The 13223-nt window shown below is 40.2% G+C and overlaps 1 protein-coding gene across 1 annotated transcript; it reads right to left on the bottom strand.

Annotated features, from left to right (window-relative positions):
• Positions 1-314: 314 nt before the first annotated feature.
• LOC139473049 (uncharacterized) lies at positions 315-9769 on the bottom strand. The gene is made up of 4 exons (XM_071255563.1): positions 9587-9769; positions 6174-7334; positions 3223-3310; positions 315-2200 (listed from the first exon to the last, which is right to left on the bottom strand). Exons 1-4 carry the CDS (start codon positions 9660-9662, stop codon positions 1666-1668), a joined length of 1860 nt encoding a protein of 619 aa, XP_071111664.1. The 5' UTR covers positions 9663-9769; the 3' UTR covers positions 315-1665.
• Positions 9770-13223: the final 3454 nt, after the last annotated feature.

The raw sequence follows: 13223 nt of genomic DNA, 5'->3' as shown, positions 1-13223 counted from the left end.
GGGCCACTGTAACTTGATAATGCACTCATATTGCTTGACGACGGGCCATTATCACACCCGTTGTTTGGTGACGTCATAGGGACGTGGATCGATGTTCATGACGTCAATCACTAGTGTCTGATCCAGACTCGATTATTTACAGGCCGCTGTCACAAAACAGGAATATTGCGGGGCGTAGAAAAACAAACAAACAAATCAATAAACGAAACACAACAAACGTAGTGTTGGATGGTAAATACATTTTAATATATTCTAATGGTTAGATAATTCATAATTCTATTCGATAAAGTTCATTGAGACTATTTCCAGCCTAAATAGGGATGCGTGAGGGAGCTTTACGCCGTTATAAACAATATGCCAGCCATATTGAACTGTTGATACCAAAAATGGGCTTCACGCATTCTGTCCAAGTACGGATTCAAACCCGGGCTTTCGGGGTGACGAGGGAACGCTTTCACCACTAGACTACCCATCACCAAAAATTAAATTAGGAAGACATCAAGTGCAATTTATTTAGTTCGATAATCATATTTATTCCCGTCCGCTTTCTGCAGGCACTTAGGTCTCAGATCTCACGTATTTTCCCTTGTGCTACCTTCAGTAACATCACACCACACTGTTTTTAACGCCATCAAAAATTTCACATCAGCGACCAACACTAAAACAAATACTTCTTTATCAAACTTGAAACGAGGTGACAAAGGTTTTTACATCTACAAGGAAACAACTTAATTGTAGGCAGTTGTAAACAATTGTAAGCATTGATTTACGACCAAGTTGGTTGGTTGGTTTGTTGTTTAACGCCGCACTCAGCACTATTCCAGCTATATGACGGCGGTCTGTACATAATCGAGTCTGGACCAGACAATCCAGTGATTGATACCATGATCATCGATCCACACATTTGGGATCCATGATATGTATCAACCAAGTCAGCGAGCCTGACCACCCGATCCCGTAAGTCGCCTTTTACGACAAGCATAGTCACCTTTTACGGCAAGCATGGGTTGCTGAAGACCTATTCTACCCCGGAATCTTCACTGGTCTGGAGACCAAGTAATGTTTATCGGGGTGCATATTGTAAACAATGTATATCAATACACTCTAAACGTGTTTCTGTCCTTTGATAACAATCGCGTGCGGCGTAAACAAAGACAATCAAAATACAAATCTTTACATTATTTTGTTTCCACTGAGTACAATTCTGAAGTTGAGAGAATCGAACCTGGGAATCAGGCGTGACGAGCGACTGCTCTAACCACTGACCTACCCCACTATCGCGATACTTGATTTAATTTGCTTTTACGTTCAGTGTTTAATTAACTCGCGTGGCTGTTTAAGTTAGATTGATTTTGATAGTTTTGCAAAACGCTTTAAATTTTACCACGGGCACGGGTATGGTGATGACAATGGAGGTGACGATGATGATGAGTGAGTGAGTGAGTTTGGTTTTACGCCGCGTTTAGCAATATTCCAGCAATATCATGGCGGGGGACACCAGAAATGAGCTTCACACATTGTACCCATGTCGGGAATCGAACCCGGGTCCTCGACGTGACGAGCGAACGCTTTAACCACTTAACCTTCCCACGATGATGATGATGATGATGATGATGATGATAATGGTGATGGAGGCGATGATTATGATAATGGATGTGGTCCGCATTATAATTTGACGATTCTGAAGCCATAGTGGCTGTCATATAGGGGTTCGTCGTAGTCTCTATTGGCGTCCATAGGTCTCTCTATCAACTCTCGGGGTCTCTCCATCACTTCTCGGGGTCGCTCCACCCATTCCCGCGTTCTCTCCATCACTTCTCGGGGTCTCTCGATCACTTCTCGGGGTCGCTCCACCCATTCTCGGGGTCTCTCTGTCAATTCACGGGGTCTCTCAATCACTTCTCGGGGTCTCTCCATCCATTCTCGGGGTCTCTCTATCAATTCACGGGGTCTCTCAATCAATTCTCGGGGTCTCTCAACCCATTCTCGGGGTCTCTCCATCACTTCTCGGGGTCGCTCCACCCATTCTCGGGGTCTCTTAATCACTTCTCGAGGTCGCTCCACCACCACCAAGTCTCGTGGTCTCTCGATCAACTCCAGGGGTCTCTCTATAAACTCTTTGGCTCCGCTGTCGCGAGACACATAGGTGTGACGGGAAGTGGCGCTCTTTGACCTCAGCTTCTTTCCAGACCTCCTCAGCCTTAAACATTACACAATAACATTACCAAAGAAATTAAAACCTTTATAAGTAGTGTATTGGGCGTATAACTGCATAAACAACTCATTTAACATTTATAAGAAATGATATATTTGGGATAACACTTTCTGAGTAAAGTACAGATTCTCGTTCTATTTTGGGTTGAGTCCCGTCCGGGATTCGAACCCACAATGCCCTGGTGAGGCACCTAATCGCCAACCCACAAAGTCAGACAATCAAGTGATTGATGTCTAATGAAGATGTTTTTAAATGGAACATTTCAAAGGACATCAGAATTGGAAACAAGTATACGCAACTGCAATTCAAAATTCTACACTCAATCATCCTTGTAATCAGTATTTAAATAGAATTAACATTAAAGAAAGTAATGTATGTGAACATTGTGGTAGTATAGATACTGTTAGACATTACATGTTTTACTGTTCAAATGTATTAACCTTTTGGATAGAATTCTTTAAGTGGGCGAAGGTTAATATAATGTACATAATCAGATTTATGATAATTACAGAGATATTGTATTGCATGGGGTAGAAGGAGGCACAGAGGAGTGTACTTTAATGAATTATTTACTACTGCTAGCAAAGTATATTGTGTACAGATGTAAAGTAACTGAAACCGACTGCGTTTTAAGAATATTAAAGAGAATTAGAAATACAATACAAAGTACTACAGTATAACAATGTTAATCTTGCAGAAAAAAATAAATGTGTACTGAATAATCAAATGAGTATTATTGCTTTAAGCAACTCAAACCCGAATATTAACCCTGGTATGCCAGTCCACGTGGCAATGTACAGGGCCATGTATAATCGTGGACAATATATATGAATAAATGATGTCAAAAAAAAGAAAAAAAGAAAAAAAAAGTGATTGACGTCTTGAGCATCTATCAACGCAATTGGAATACGATGACATGCATCAACCACCCGATCCACCGTGTCGCCTCTAACCTACTTCGTACCCAGAGTCCCCACGGTGCCGAGTTCTTTGAATTTCAAACTTACATCATGATAGTCAGGAGGGCGACGAAAAGCAAACCAAATAGAGCAAGTCCACAGATCAGGCCGATGAAAAGGGCGTCGTTGTTGTCGGCTAAAATAAGAAATTTTTTGTCAACACATATTTGTCCATAGAAACCATCATTTCAAAAATTATTTTAGCTGTAATCTTCCCGTCGGCAACTTATTGTACAGTAAAACCACGCAAACTGCAAACGTTTCGTTGATCATTGAGTTATCCACTCAGGCACTATTGGAGCGGGTATCGATCCATTTATTGTTTTAATTCCATCTTTGTTTTTAATTATTTATTGTTTTAATTCCATATTTGTTATTATTTATTTATTATTAATTCCCTTCGGGCAGATCATACGATGTATATTTTTGTGTGAAATCAACAGCTGTCGTCTATTGTGAGTGGCTTTAACGCTGCTTTGAACAGTAGTTCCACTTTGTCACGGCGTGTCAGCTTTATGTAGGAGGCCCGTCAGAAGTGAGGTTTACCACTTTGTGAAACCTACGGGAACGGGTATGGTGGTGACAAACCTAGAAACATAATCAGGGCGTATCTAGGATTCTGCCTATCGGTGTCATCATATTGCGTCTATATATGCTCTGAAATATCCGGTTATCTAAGTTCTAGTTTTCACGTCCATGTTCTTCCTATAGTTAATTTATGCTCTACCTTTGCAGTCTATCTATTCCTACTATTCTAAATCTATGTAATACCTCTGTCTACCTTTGCTCTACGTTCCTGCCAATTTATGCTCTACTCTTCTCTGTATGTTAAACTATTAACTATGCTCTGCTTTTATGTCAATCTATGATCCACTATTGTCTTTGTATTTTCCACGTTTCTGTCTGTGGTCTATTTTTCTTTCTATCTGTGCTCTACTTTTCTGTCTATGCTCTACATTTCTGTCTATGCTCTACGTTTCTATCTATGCTCTACTTTTCTGTCTATCGATGCTTTATTTTTCTGTCTATGCTCTACTTTTCTGTCTATCTGTTCTTTTCTGTCTATGCTCTACCTTTCTGTCTATGCTCTACTTTTCTGTCTATCTACGCTTTATTTTTCTGTCTATGCTCTACTTTTCTGTCTATCTATGCTCTACTTTTCTGTCTCTGCTCTACCTTTCTGCCTATGCTCTACTTTTCTGTCTAGCTACGCTTTATTTTTCTGTCTATGCTCTACTTTTCTCTATGTTCTACCTTTCTGTCTATTCTCTATTTTTCTGTCTATCTATGCTCTACTTTTCTGTCTATGCTCTACTTTTCTCTGTCTATCTATGTAATATACTGAAATATATGTAGTCATCATCATAATAGATCGACGCACAACCCATTGCAAAGGTGAATACGACTTCCAACCTTCAACCTACATGCGGGGATAAGCAATTCATGTTGACATTTCGTATGTAAATATTATGTGATGACCTGTTTGTCCGTCGTCCGTCATGCGTCATCCGTCGTAAACATCTCAGAAACCACTGGACCATTGAATTTTAAACTCCACATACCTGTTTCCACCAATATGATGACCCTGCAATTAGTTCAAGACGTTCGTATCCGATTTTAAACATGGCCGTCGCGGCGGCCATATTGAATAACCTCAAAATTGAAATTTTGATCAAAATGTCATAGTCTGGTATGAGATTATTAAACAGTCATACATAACTGGATATTACATTTAAAGACAATCGGTGCATAAATATAAAATCTGTCTATTTAGCTATCACTATATTTCATCAACAACCAGACCTGTTCGTCACGGGTGGAACGAGCATTCATCGAAACAGCCATCTGCATAATGCTACCTCTGCGTCACAAGGCCATATGACACAGTTGAACCAATCAACTCAACTCGAAAGGGTGCACGGGAATCACACACGTTGAGACGCCCAACGCTAACACCGTATTCGTGCGTAGTAAACGTCGGTACCTTAAATTACCTTCCAGACTGTGGCCTTCAACACGTGTGTTCTATTTTGGCGATATTTTGGAGGCCATATTGAAAATAATATGTATGACCATTATTCCGTCATTTTTTTCAAAATGTAATGAAAACTGGGTACACATGTAGTTAGTTGCGGGCTTTTATCGCAGTCATTCCGTATATTTAGATATTTATAATCTTCAACTTGATTGACTATTGCCATACTACCCGCCAATATGAGGCTCGCGAAATAAGCCAACATTGTTACCGCTTAGCTTCCCCAAATCCCCTTAACCATCATCATTTTGGTTGTTGTTTTACGCCGCAATATTCCAGATATATGGTGAGGTGAGGCGAAATGGGGTTTAACGTCGCGTCCAAGATTATTGCACCTATATATCGACGTGCATGCACGTGTATTTATGTGTGAGGCTGCTTGTACTAGTCCGGACTAATGCCGATTTATAGTGCTAGCTCACTGAGATACCATGCTGCAGTTTAACATGAATACCCCACTCAGACACAGTATACTGACTCCGAGCCGACCAGTCCTTGTTTTAGCCCCTTAATGCCGAACGCCAGACAGGGTAACAACAAGTACCATCTTTTAACGTCTTTTGGTATGACGCGGCCGGGGATCGAACCCCGGACCTTCCGCTCTCCGGGCGGACGCTCTACCACTAGACCACGGAGGCGGTCTCCAGATATATGACGGGGGCCTGGAAATAATCGAGTCTGAATCAGACAATACATTGATTGATATTATGAGCAAAGATCGCGATGAAGTCGACCGAGCCTGACCTTCCGATCTATTACGACCACCACAGATTGCTGGGGACCAATTCTAAGCCGGAACCCTCACAGAGTTCAACCATCAACGAATCAACCATTAGTATATGGGCAGTTTGGTTGCATTTCAGAAAAATTAAGTGTTTCATACGAATTCGCTGACAAAAATACAAATTTCACCAAACGCTGCATCTCAACGCCGATTGGTTGAATGACTCCACTATGAACTTACATGATAACGCGGCTGGTGAATTCAATACAGTAGGGTCGCCAGTGTTCGCCACGTCGTAGCCGCTGTTGTAGACACTGTCTGCCATATAGCCGAGGACGGTGAATTTGCTGGCGGTGGAGGTGATGGACGTTGAGGATGAAGAGCCCGGTACAACACACGTGCCGACCTTGTACCCGCTTCCCGCAATGTTCTGCCACACTATTGGCAGAGTAGAAGCGGATTGTTTGACCAAGATGTCAGAAGCGCCCTGTGTGGTCAGGATCTTCAACAGACACCGGTCAGGATGGTACAGCTGAGCCTCTTTAGTATAGAAAGATGTTGGGGGTATTCGGAGGAAGCCGCTGTATTGGGAACCTCGTCTGCAAAGCATTGCCATCACGGCACTGTTCGACGTAATGTAAAGGCTATCGTTTCGGTTTATAGTCTGCTGAAGGCGGTTATCAGCGCCCAATACTGACGTGACTCCGTTCGACGTTATTTGAGTGTTGCTAGATTCACCGACGATCTGGAGTTGATATATCATGACGTTATCATCAACAGCAACAACAATCTCCTTCCCATGATGCTTCACCGGCAACAACTGCTCGTAAACGACTTTGTAAGTGCCACTGAAAACTGCAACGTTTTGATCTGCGTTAATTTTTGTTCCCGTCAAATCGGCGTCAGCGTAGAGCGTCAACGTCTGATATGGCTCTAGGGTCTGACTAATGGTACCTCCATTCCTGTATACAGTGCTTAGGAAGGTAACACTAGCGGTGCCTGCTAGCGTTAATCTGATTTGAACAGTTGTTCTTTGACTGTGCGCGGCAACGACCAACACTTTGTAAGCGCCATTGGTGGTGATGCATGACGACAAAATGTACGTCGTGCCCAGCGCGGTGACCGGGAGTGGGGAAAAGTAAGAGAAACCATTGTGGCTGTGGACGTTGACGCTGTCGCTCCCAGTGTTGACGAGAATGGATTTGTATTCCACGCCAGCTAATGTCGTCATACTGGAGTCAATGGTGAAGCTGTCGCTACCGTAGCCAGCGAGCTGGCGGTTTACTTTCTCCTGCCCTAGGTGGGGGTACCGGATCCTCCACGACCCCCCAGCCGCGCTGGCTGCTGCATAGATAGTGGCGGTGCTCTTGCTGTCTATCTGAGCCAGTAGATATTCATAACCTGTGAAAACAACTGATTATCAGCAATACAGAAAACATAGGTTGTTAGATCCATTAGATGGGTAAAAATATATTTCTTAGGGACCGTACACTTGACTCTCTCTGTGTGTGTGTGTGTGTGCGTGTGTGTGTGTGTGTGTGTGTGTGCAACAACAATTACATTGTTGCAAGGTGTGTTTAATATTTTTGAAAGATAGGCTTATAGAAATAAAAGAAATAGAAAAACATATGTACATTAACATTGGTGTCTTAAACCTTTTTGCCTCAAATATACACATAAATAAATATAAAATCAATGTGTAAACTGACTGAAAGTATCATTTTGGCAATTCAAAAAACACCTAAAAAATTCAGTCATTTTACATATTGACTGAGCAAAGTGTCCATTTATTTAATAATGATAACGAATTCTAAATGTTGTGATGTTGAATTTCGTTACCCACTGACTAAAAATGATAGGATTAAAAGAAAAGTAAAAGTCATTGTACACTATCTTAATATTTGGCTTCTAATCCTAGCATGATTGTGATGTTTTAAGCCCTCCGGAAAGTCTTAATGATCTTAGTCATTCTGTCAAAAGATTAAAATATTCAGGCACATTTTAAATTGCCTAAGTGAATCACATTTTACACATTGACTAACATAAATGTGTAAATAGAGGTTTTAGTCCGCATGATAAGGTAAAGCCGCATGGTCATAAGGGTGGGGTGGGGTGTTTGTGTACGTGGGAGAGGTTTGGGTTTGGGTTGGGGGTGGGGGTGGGGTCGACTTTTGGTCTGTTGATGGTGTGTAGATATACACATCATAAACACTCCCCAGGTGTGCATCGTTAAGGTTTACACAGATATCGCTTCTTGACGTAATGGTATGTATTTAGGTGTTTAAGTGCAGGCACTTGATCAGTGTTTTCGGGTGGCGTCCGTCATGTCTGAGAAAGAAGAGTGGGCGATAATTTAGCTAAATATTGGGTGCACAGAGAGGGTCACGCTTGAGTCACTTCTTGAACTAGACGGGCGGTGGGGCAGCCTGATAGTTAAAGCGTACGAAGGCCCAACATAGGTACAGTGTTTGTATAAATGATTTTAAACCTTGTTGCCATGATTCTACCCCAAAATATTGTTTTCTTTCATTGACTTATATACTTAAGAATTGACTTTCACTTTGTGTGAGTTCATTGGAGAATGAACCTTCATAGAGTGAGGGCCAAACATTGTAAGAACGTCTTCGCAAGCTCCGACGTTCATACAGTTTGGCCCTCACTCTATGAAGGTTCATAATCCAATGAACTCACACAAAGTGAAGGTCAATTCTTAAATGAACGTCAATGTCGCGGTCATGTGACCGACCTCTCGTTCAATGGAAAAGCCGTAAATCGTGTAAACTTCAAATTAAAAAAATACTATACGATGTATACATGATTGATGTAAACATAGTGTATGCTATAGATTGTTTATGTAGACATATAGTGTAAACATTTATAAACATAATATAGATATTCTCTGTATACATGATATGCTAGTATATACAATATACATCGTGGATGTGTGTACTGTGCGAATATTAAGTGAGTGAGTATGGTTTTACGCCGCTTTTAGCAATATTCCACCAATAACACGGAAGGGGGACTCCAGAAATGGGCTTCATACATTGTACCCATGTGGGGAATCGAACCCGGGTTTTCAGCGTGACGAGCAAACGCTTTAACTACTAGGCTACACCACTGCCACAGTGAATATTAAGGACATACCCGTGACACTACGTAAAAAACATTGCGTAAAGTGACAACATTTTACAATAAACTACGGTTACAACGAACACGCTTATAACGAACTGACGGATACATCGAACTTATATGGTCCCGACTATTTGCTGTAGTTATGCTGTATATAAGCTTATTACGAACTACGGTTATAAAGAACTAAAATTAGTAGTCCCTTTGAGTTCGTTATAACCGTAGTTTACTGTATGTTGATCTGAGACTCCAACAACCCGTATTTCCAACCCTGATGTGCAGAGTCAATCCCGTCTTAACCGAGGTTAACGCTGACGTGTTAAGTTAGTTAACTAACTAAAGCCCCATTCACATGGACAAAATTTACTCATGTAAGCAATTGCGTTCACATGCCACCATAAGTAAATTTACTTATGTAAGTATATATACTGACGTAAGTAAAAGTGTCCATGTGAATGGGGCTTTAGTGTCTCTAACAGTATGGTATTATAGTTAACATTATACCAGAAACAAACACTTACCCAGAGCACTTTCAAAGACTAGAAGAAGCTCAAAGACGAACAGTACCGGTCCATCAAACACTCGTATTCTCGACATGACAGGTTATCTCAGTCTTTCAGTCACAGTCAGAGCGCACTTGATATGTAACCGAGTTTATCCAGCGGGGCGGCGAAGTGAGATGAGAGAAGGACTATTTTATATGTGCATATGCGAACAACAACTTAGATCAAATGACAACTTCGTCCTTTCTAACCGTCACACCATGCCTGGGCGTTCCTGTCTTGGTTGGTAAATTCTCAAAGGATATTTTTAATAGGGACAAAAGAGTAGCGACGTCAATGAAAGTATAGTCTTTACACGACCTAAAGGAGCATGACATCGGGTAGTTGCCTTTCGTTATTCATCATCGATTTTATTTATAAATTAAAATGCATTTTTTTTACAGAAACCTAGCAATCTTGGCAAGGTATTCAATCTGATTATTAACCATGTGAAGTATGTCAGAAATTTAAATACCTATAATTTGTATCAATATGACATTTGTAGTATGTAATATATTCTATGAATTTAATGAGACTGTCCAACAAATTGTCATTTGATGTCCAGCCTTGGCACAAACGTATCTTATGGAGTGGCTCGATCCGGGTTAGAATAGGTCTTCAGCAAACCATGCTTGCTGTAAAAGGCGACAATGCTTGTCGTTAGAGGCGACTAGCCGGATCGGGTGGTCAGGCTCGCTGACTTGGTTGGTGCATGTCATCGTATCCCAATTGCGTAGATCGATGTTCATGATGTCAGTCACTGGATTGTCTGGTCCAGACTCGATATTTAGACTGCCGTCAAATAGCTTGAATATTGCTGAGTGGGGCGTAAAACAACAAACAAACTTGGGAGAGGAATCATTGACCATCTTTTGGAAGGTCAGCCCTATAGGTACGTATGGAAGCAGGTAAGTGCCAAACTCCAGAATGTCCATGTCAAGGAAAAACTTCGAGTAGAGTACAAATGTAGACTTAAGAAAATCAGATAGAGTTCAGAGCTATAAAACACATTCAAAGCCATAAATACGTATGTTTTACCCATTCTTTCTTATTCTTTTGGTGTTGTTGATTGGACGAAACACGAAATTATGGGTATTGACAACCTCCCATGAAAAATGATGTCAGACAATAGATCCCACTACCATTGCTCTTCCCTCAATCCTTATATTAACCAATTTTAATTGGAGTGCGGATTTGATTAAAGTGAATGCTATTTATGATAGAATTGTAATTCACATTTATTTATCTGATAGTCTTCTTGTGAAGCATGTCAAGACTTATGATGAAAACAAGGTATTCCAGTTTCCTCAAATGAGCCAAGGATGTGGGGCATATCTCAATGTCAATGATGATTTGTTGATGATTCTATACTGCTGGACTGTACAAAAATGAGTGTCAACCAAGCGAAGTGCCATATCAAATCGTCCAACACAGCTTTTCAAGGACAGCCTATCTGATCAACCACTGCATCCAGTTAATGTAAAATGTGTTGAGAAGAGCAGCAACCCTGCGAAGGATAGGCTTTCTGTTTGCTGCTCATGACCAGTCACTTCACACTTGAAACAGTCAATGTGTAATTTTGCATTTAAATGTAAACATACAAGAGTCTTTAGAAGATGACAAATCCCCCCGGTCCCAACAAATTCGAAAGAAAAAATAATCTGCCTGTTAAGTCCACTTGATGAAGAATGTCTGTCAGTATACAAGAGTAGTTATTGAGCTATCAAAACAATACCATGGAATTGGGATTCAGAACTTTGTATTTCTATGACAGGTACACACCTACATGAACAGTCAAAGTCAAACTTGTTGTCAGGGAAACGGAAAAATATACATTCTAACAATCCCTAAATAGCAAGAGGCACCAGATGACAAACTGATCATATGTGTGCATAGTTTCAAGGAAGAATACCTTTAAGTTCTAAAGATATAGTCAAAGTCAAACTTCTTGCCATGGAAACGGAAAAAATGTCTAGATTCCTATATAAGCAAAAGGCACCACTTCAAACCCTGAATAATACATGTTCCAAGTTTGATTTAACACTGTTGAACAGCTTTTTAGTGCTGCTACGGAAACGATACCTACCTCCATTTCAGCAAAGTCTAACGTCTAGTGTCCATGGATACACAGAAAAATGAAATTCTGAAACATTCCTAAACAGATTTTCTTTCTTTTTTTAAAAAATTACAAAATAGCAAAAGGCATGACTGACATATGACTGATACATCTTTCAAGATTCAATCAAATATACTGAATGGTTTTTTTTAATTCTGCCCCGGAAACAAACCCCATCCCCTATGGAGTCTATGTCCAACTTCTTTCCATAAAGATTTAAAAAAATAAAAAATAAAAAAATCCCAAAATATCAAAAGGCACCACTTCAGTATGTGACTGATAGATTTCCCAAGTTTTGGTCAAATACACTGAATGGTTTTTGAGTTCTGTACTGGAAAAGGAAATGATTACGGATAGACAGACGGATGGACACTGTATGCCGGGGGTAAAAATGTAGATTATGCTTTGTTTGTTTGTTGTTTATCGCCGCACTCAGCAATATTCCACCAATTGGTCGGGTCTGTAAATAATCGACCAGACAATCCAGTGATTGACAACATGAGCATCGATCAACGTAAATGGGATCGATGACATACATCAACAAAGTCAGGAAGCCTGACCACCTGATCCCGTTAATCGTCTTTTAGGGAAAGCATGGGATCTTAAGCAAAGATTATGGTGTGTGTCATGTCTTGTTCCTCATGTAGTGACTGGTGTAAACATCTATAGCATAATTTGATAGGAACATGTATGCCAAATTTCAGCTTCTCCAGTCCAGCAGTTGTTTACAGATGTTTACCGAGCCGAAAATACCTTTTCAGAGAAAATAGGTATTTGGTGAAAAGTAAAGGTCTAATCAAGATCAAAATTTATAACATTGCAAAAACATACATTAGACCCCACTACTAACTACACTATACCAAATTTCAAAACATTTTTAAAAAAGATTGTTGTGGCCATTAATGGGTTTTTTCCAATATGGGCACCATGTTGGCCATACTTAAATCAGACTGGACTTCTGTGCGCACTTTTATAAAACAACCTAGCTGGGACCATAAATGCTTAGGCTCATATTCATATGCATTGTAGGTTTAGAGGTGATGTAACAAAACGTAAAAGTTAATGACATACAACCAGATGGATCCCCTGACTTTTTGTCAAGTAAGCTAAAAATGACATGTACGAGTAAATTAAATTTGATTACAAAATTAAATGAAAAATGACACCAAACAAGTTAACAACAGATATAAAAGATTTATTGAGCATGATAACATCAGAACTCAAGCAATAATAACAATTACATACAACAACCTCCGTGTTTCTGTTCTCAAACATATACAGGAGATACTGACTGGTAAATTCGTTCTTCGCCAAGTAAATCATGGCTTTGACCAATAAATTATGGCTTTGACTGGTAAATTTTGGCTTTGACTGCCAGATTATAGCTTTGACCAGTAAATTAGAGCTTTGATAAGCTTATAACAGGTTTGGCTAGTAAACTATTGCTTTCACTGGCACATCATGGCTCTTACCGGTAATTTCATGGGCAGTCAGTTTTCA

Source organism: Haliotis cracherodii, unplaced genomic scaffold (genome assembly GCF_022045235.1).
Source record: "Haliotis cracherodii isolate W230 unplaced genomic scaffold, xgHalCrac1.p SCAF_26, whole genome shotgun sequence".
Lineage (NCBI taxonomy): Eukaryota > Metazoa > Mollusca > Gastropoda > Lepetellida > Haliotidae > Haliotis > Haliotis cracherodii.
This window is presented reverse-complemented; position numbering and strand designations above follow the sequence as displayed.

Coding starts and splice junctions, on each gene's coding strand:
- LOC139473049 (XM_071255563.1), bottom strand. CDS start 9,662: ATGTCGAGAATACGAGTGTTTGATGGACCGGTACTGTTCGTCTTTGAG. Junction 3,311..6,173: donor TTCACCAGCCGCGTTATCAT/GTAAGTTCATAG, acceptor TTCTTATTTTAG/CCGACAACAACGACGCCCTT. Junction 2,201..3,222: donor GCCCTCCTGACTATCATGAT/GTAAGTTTGAAA, acceptor GTAATGTTTAAG/GCTGAGGAGGTCTGGAAAGA.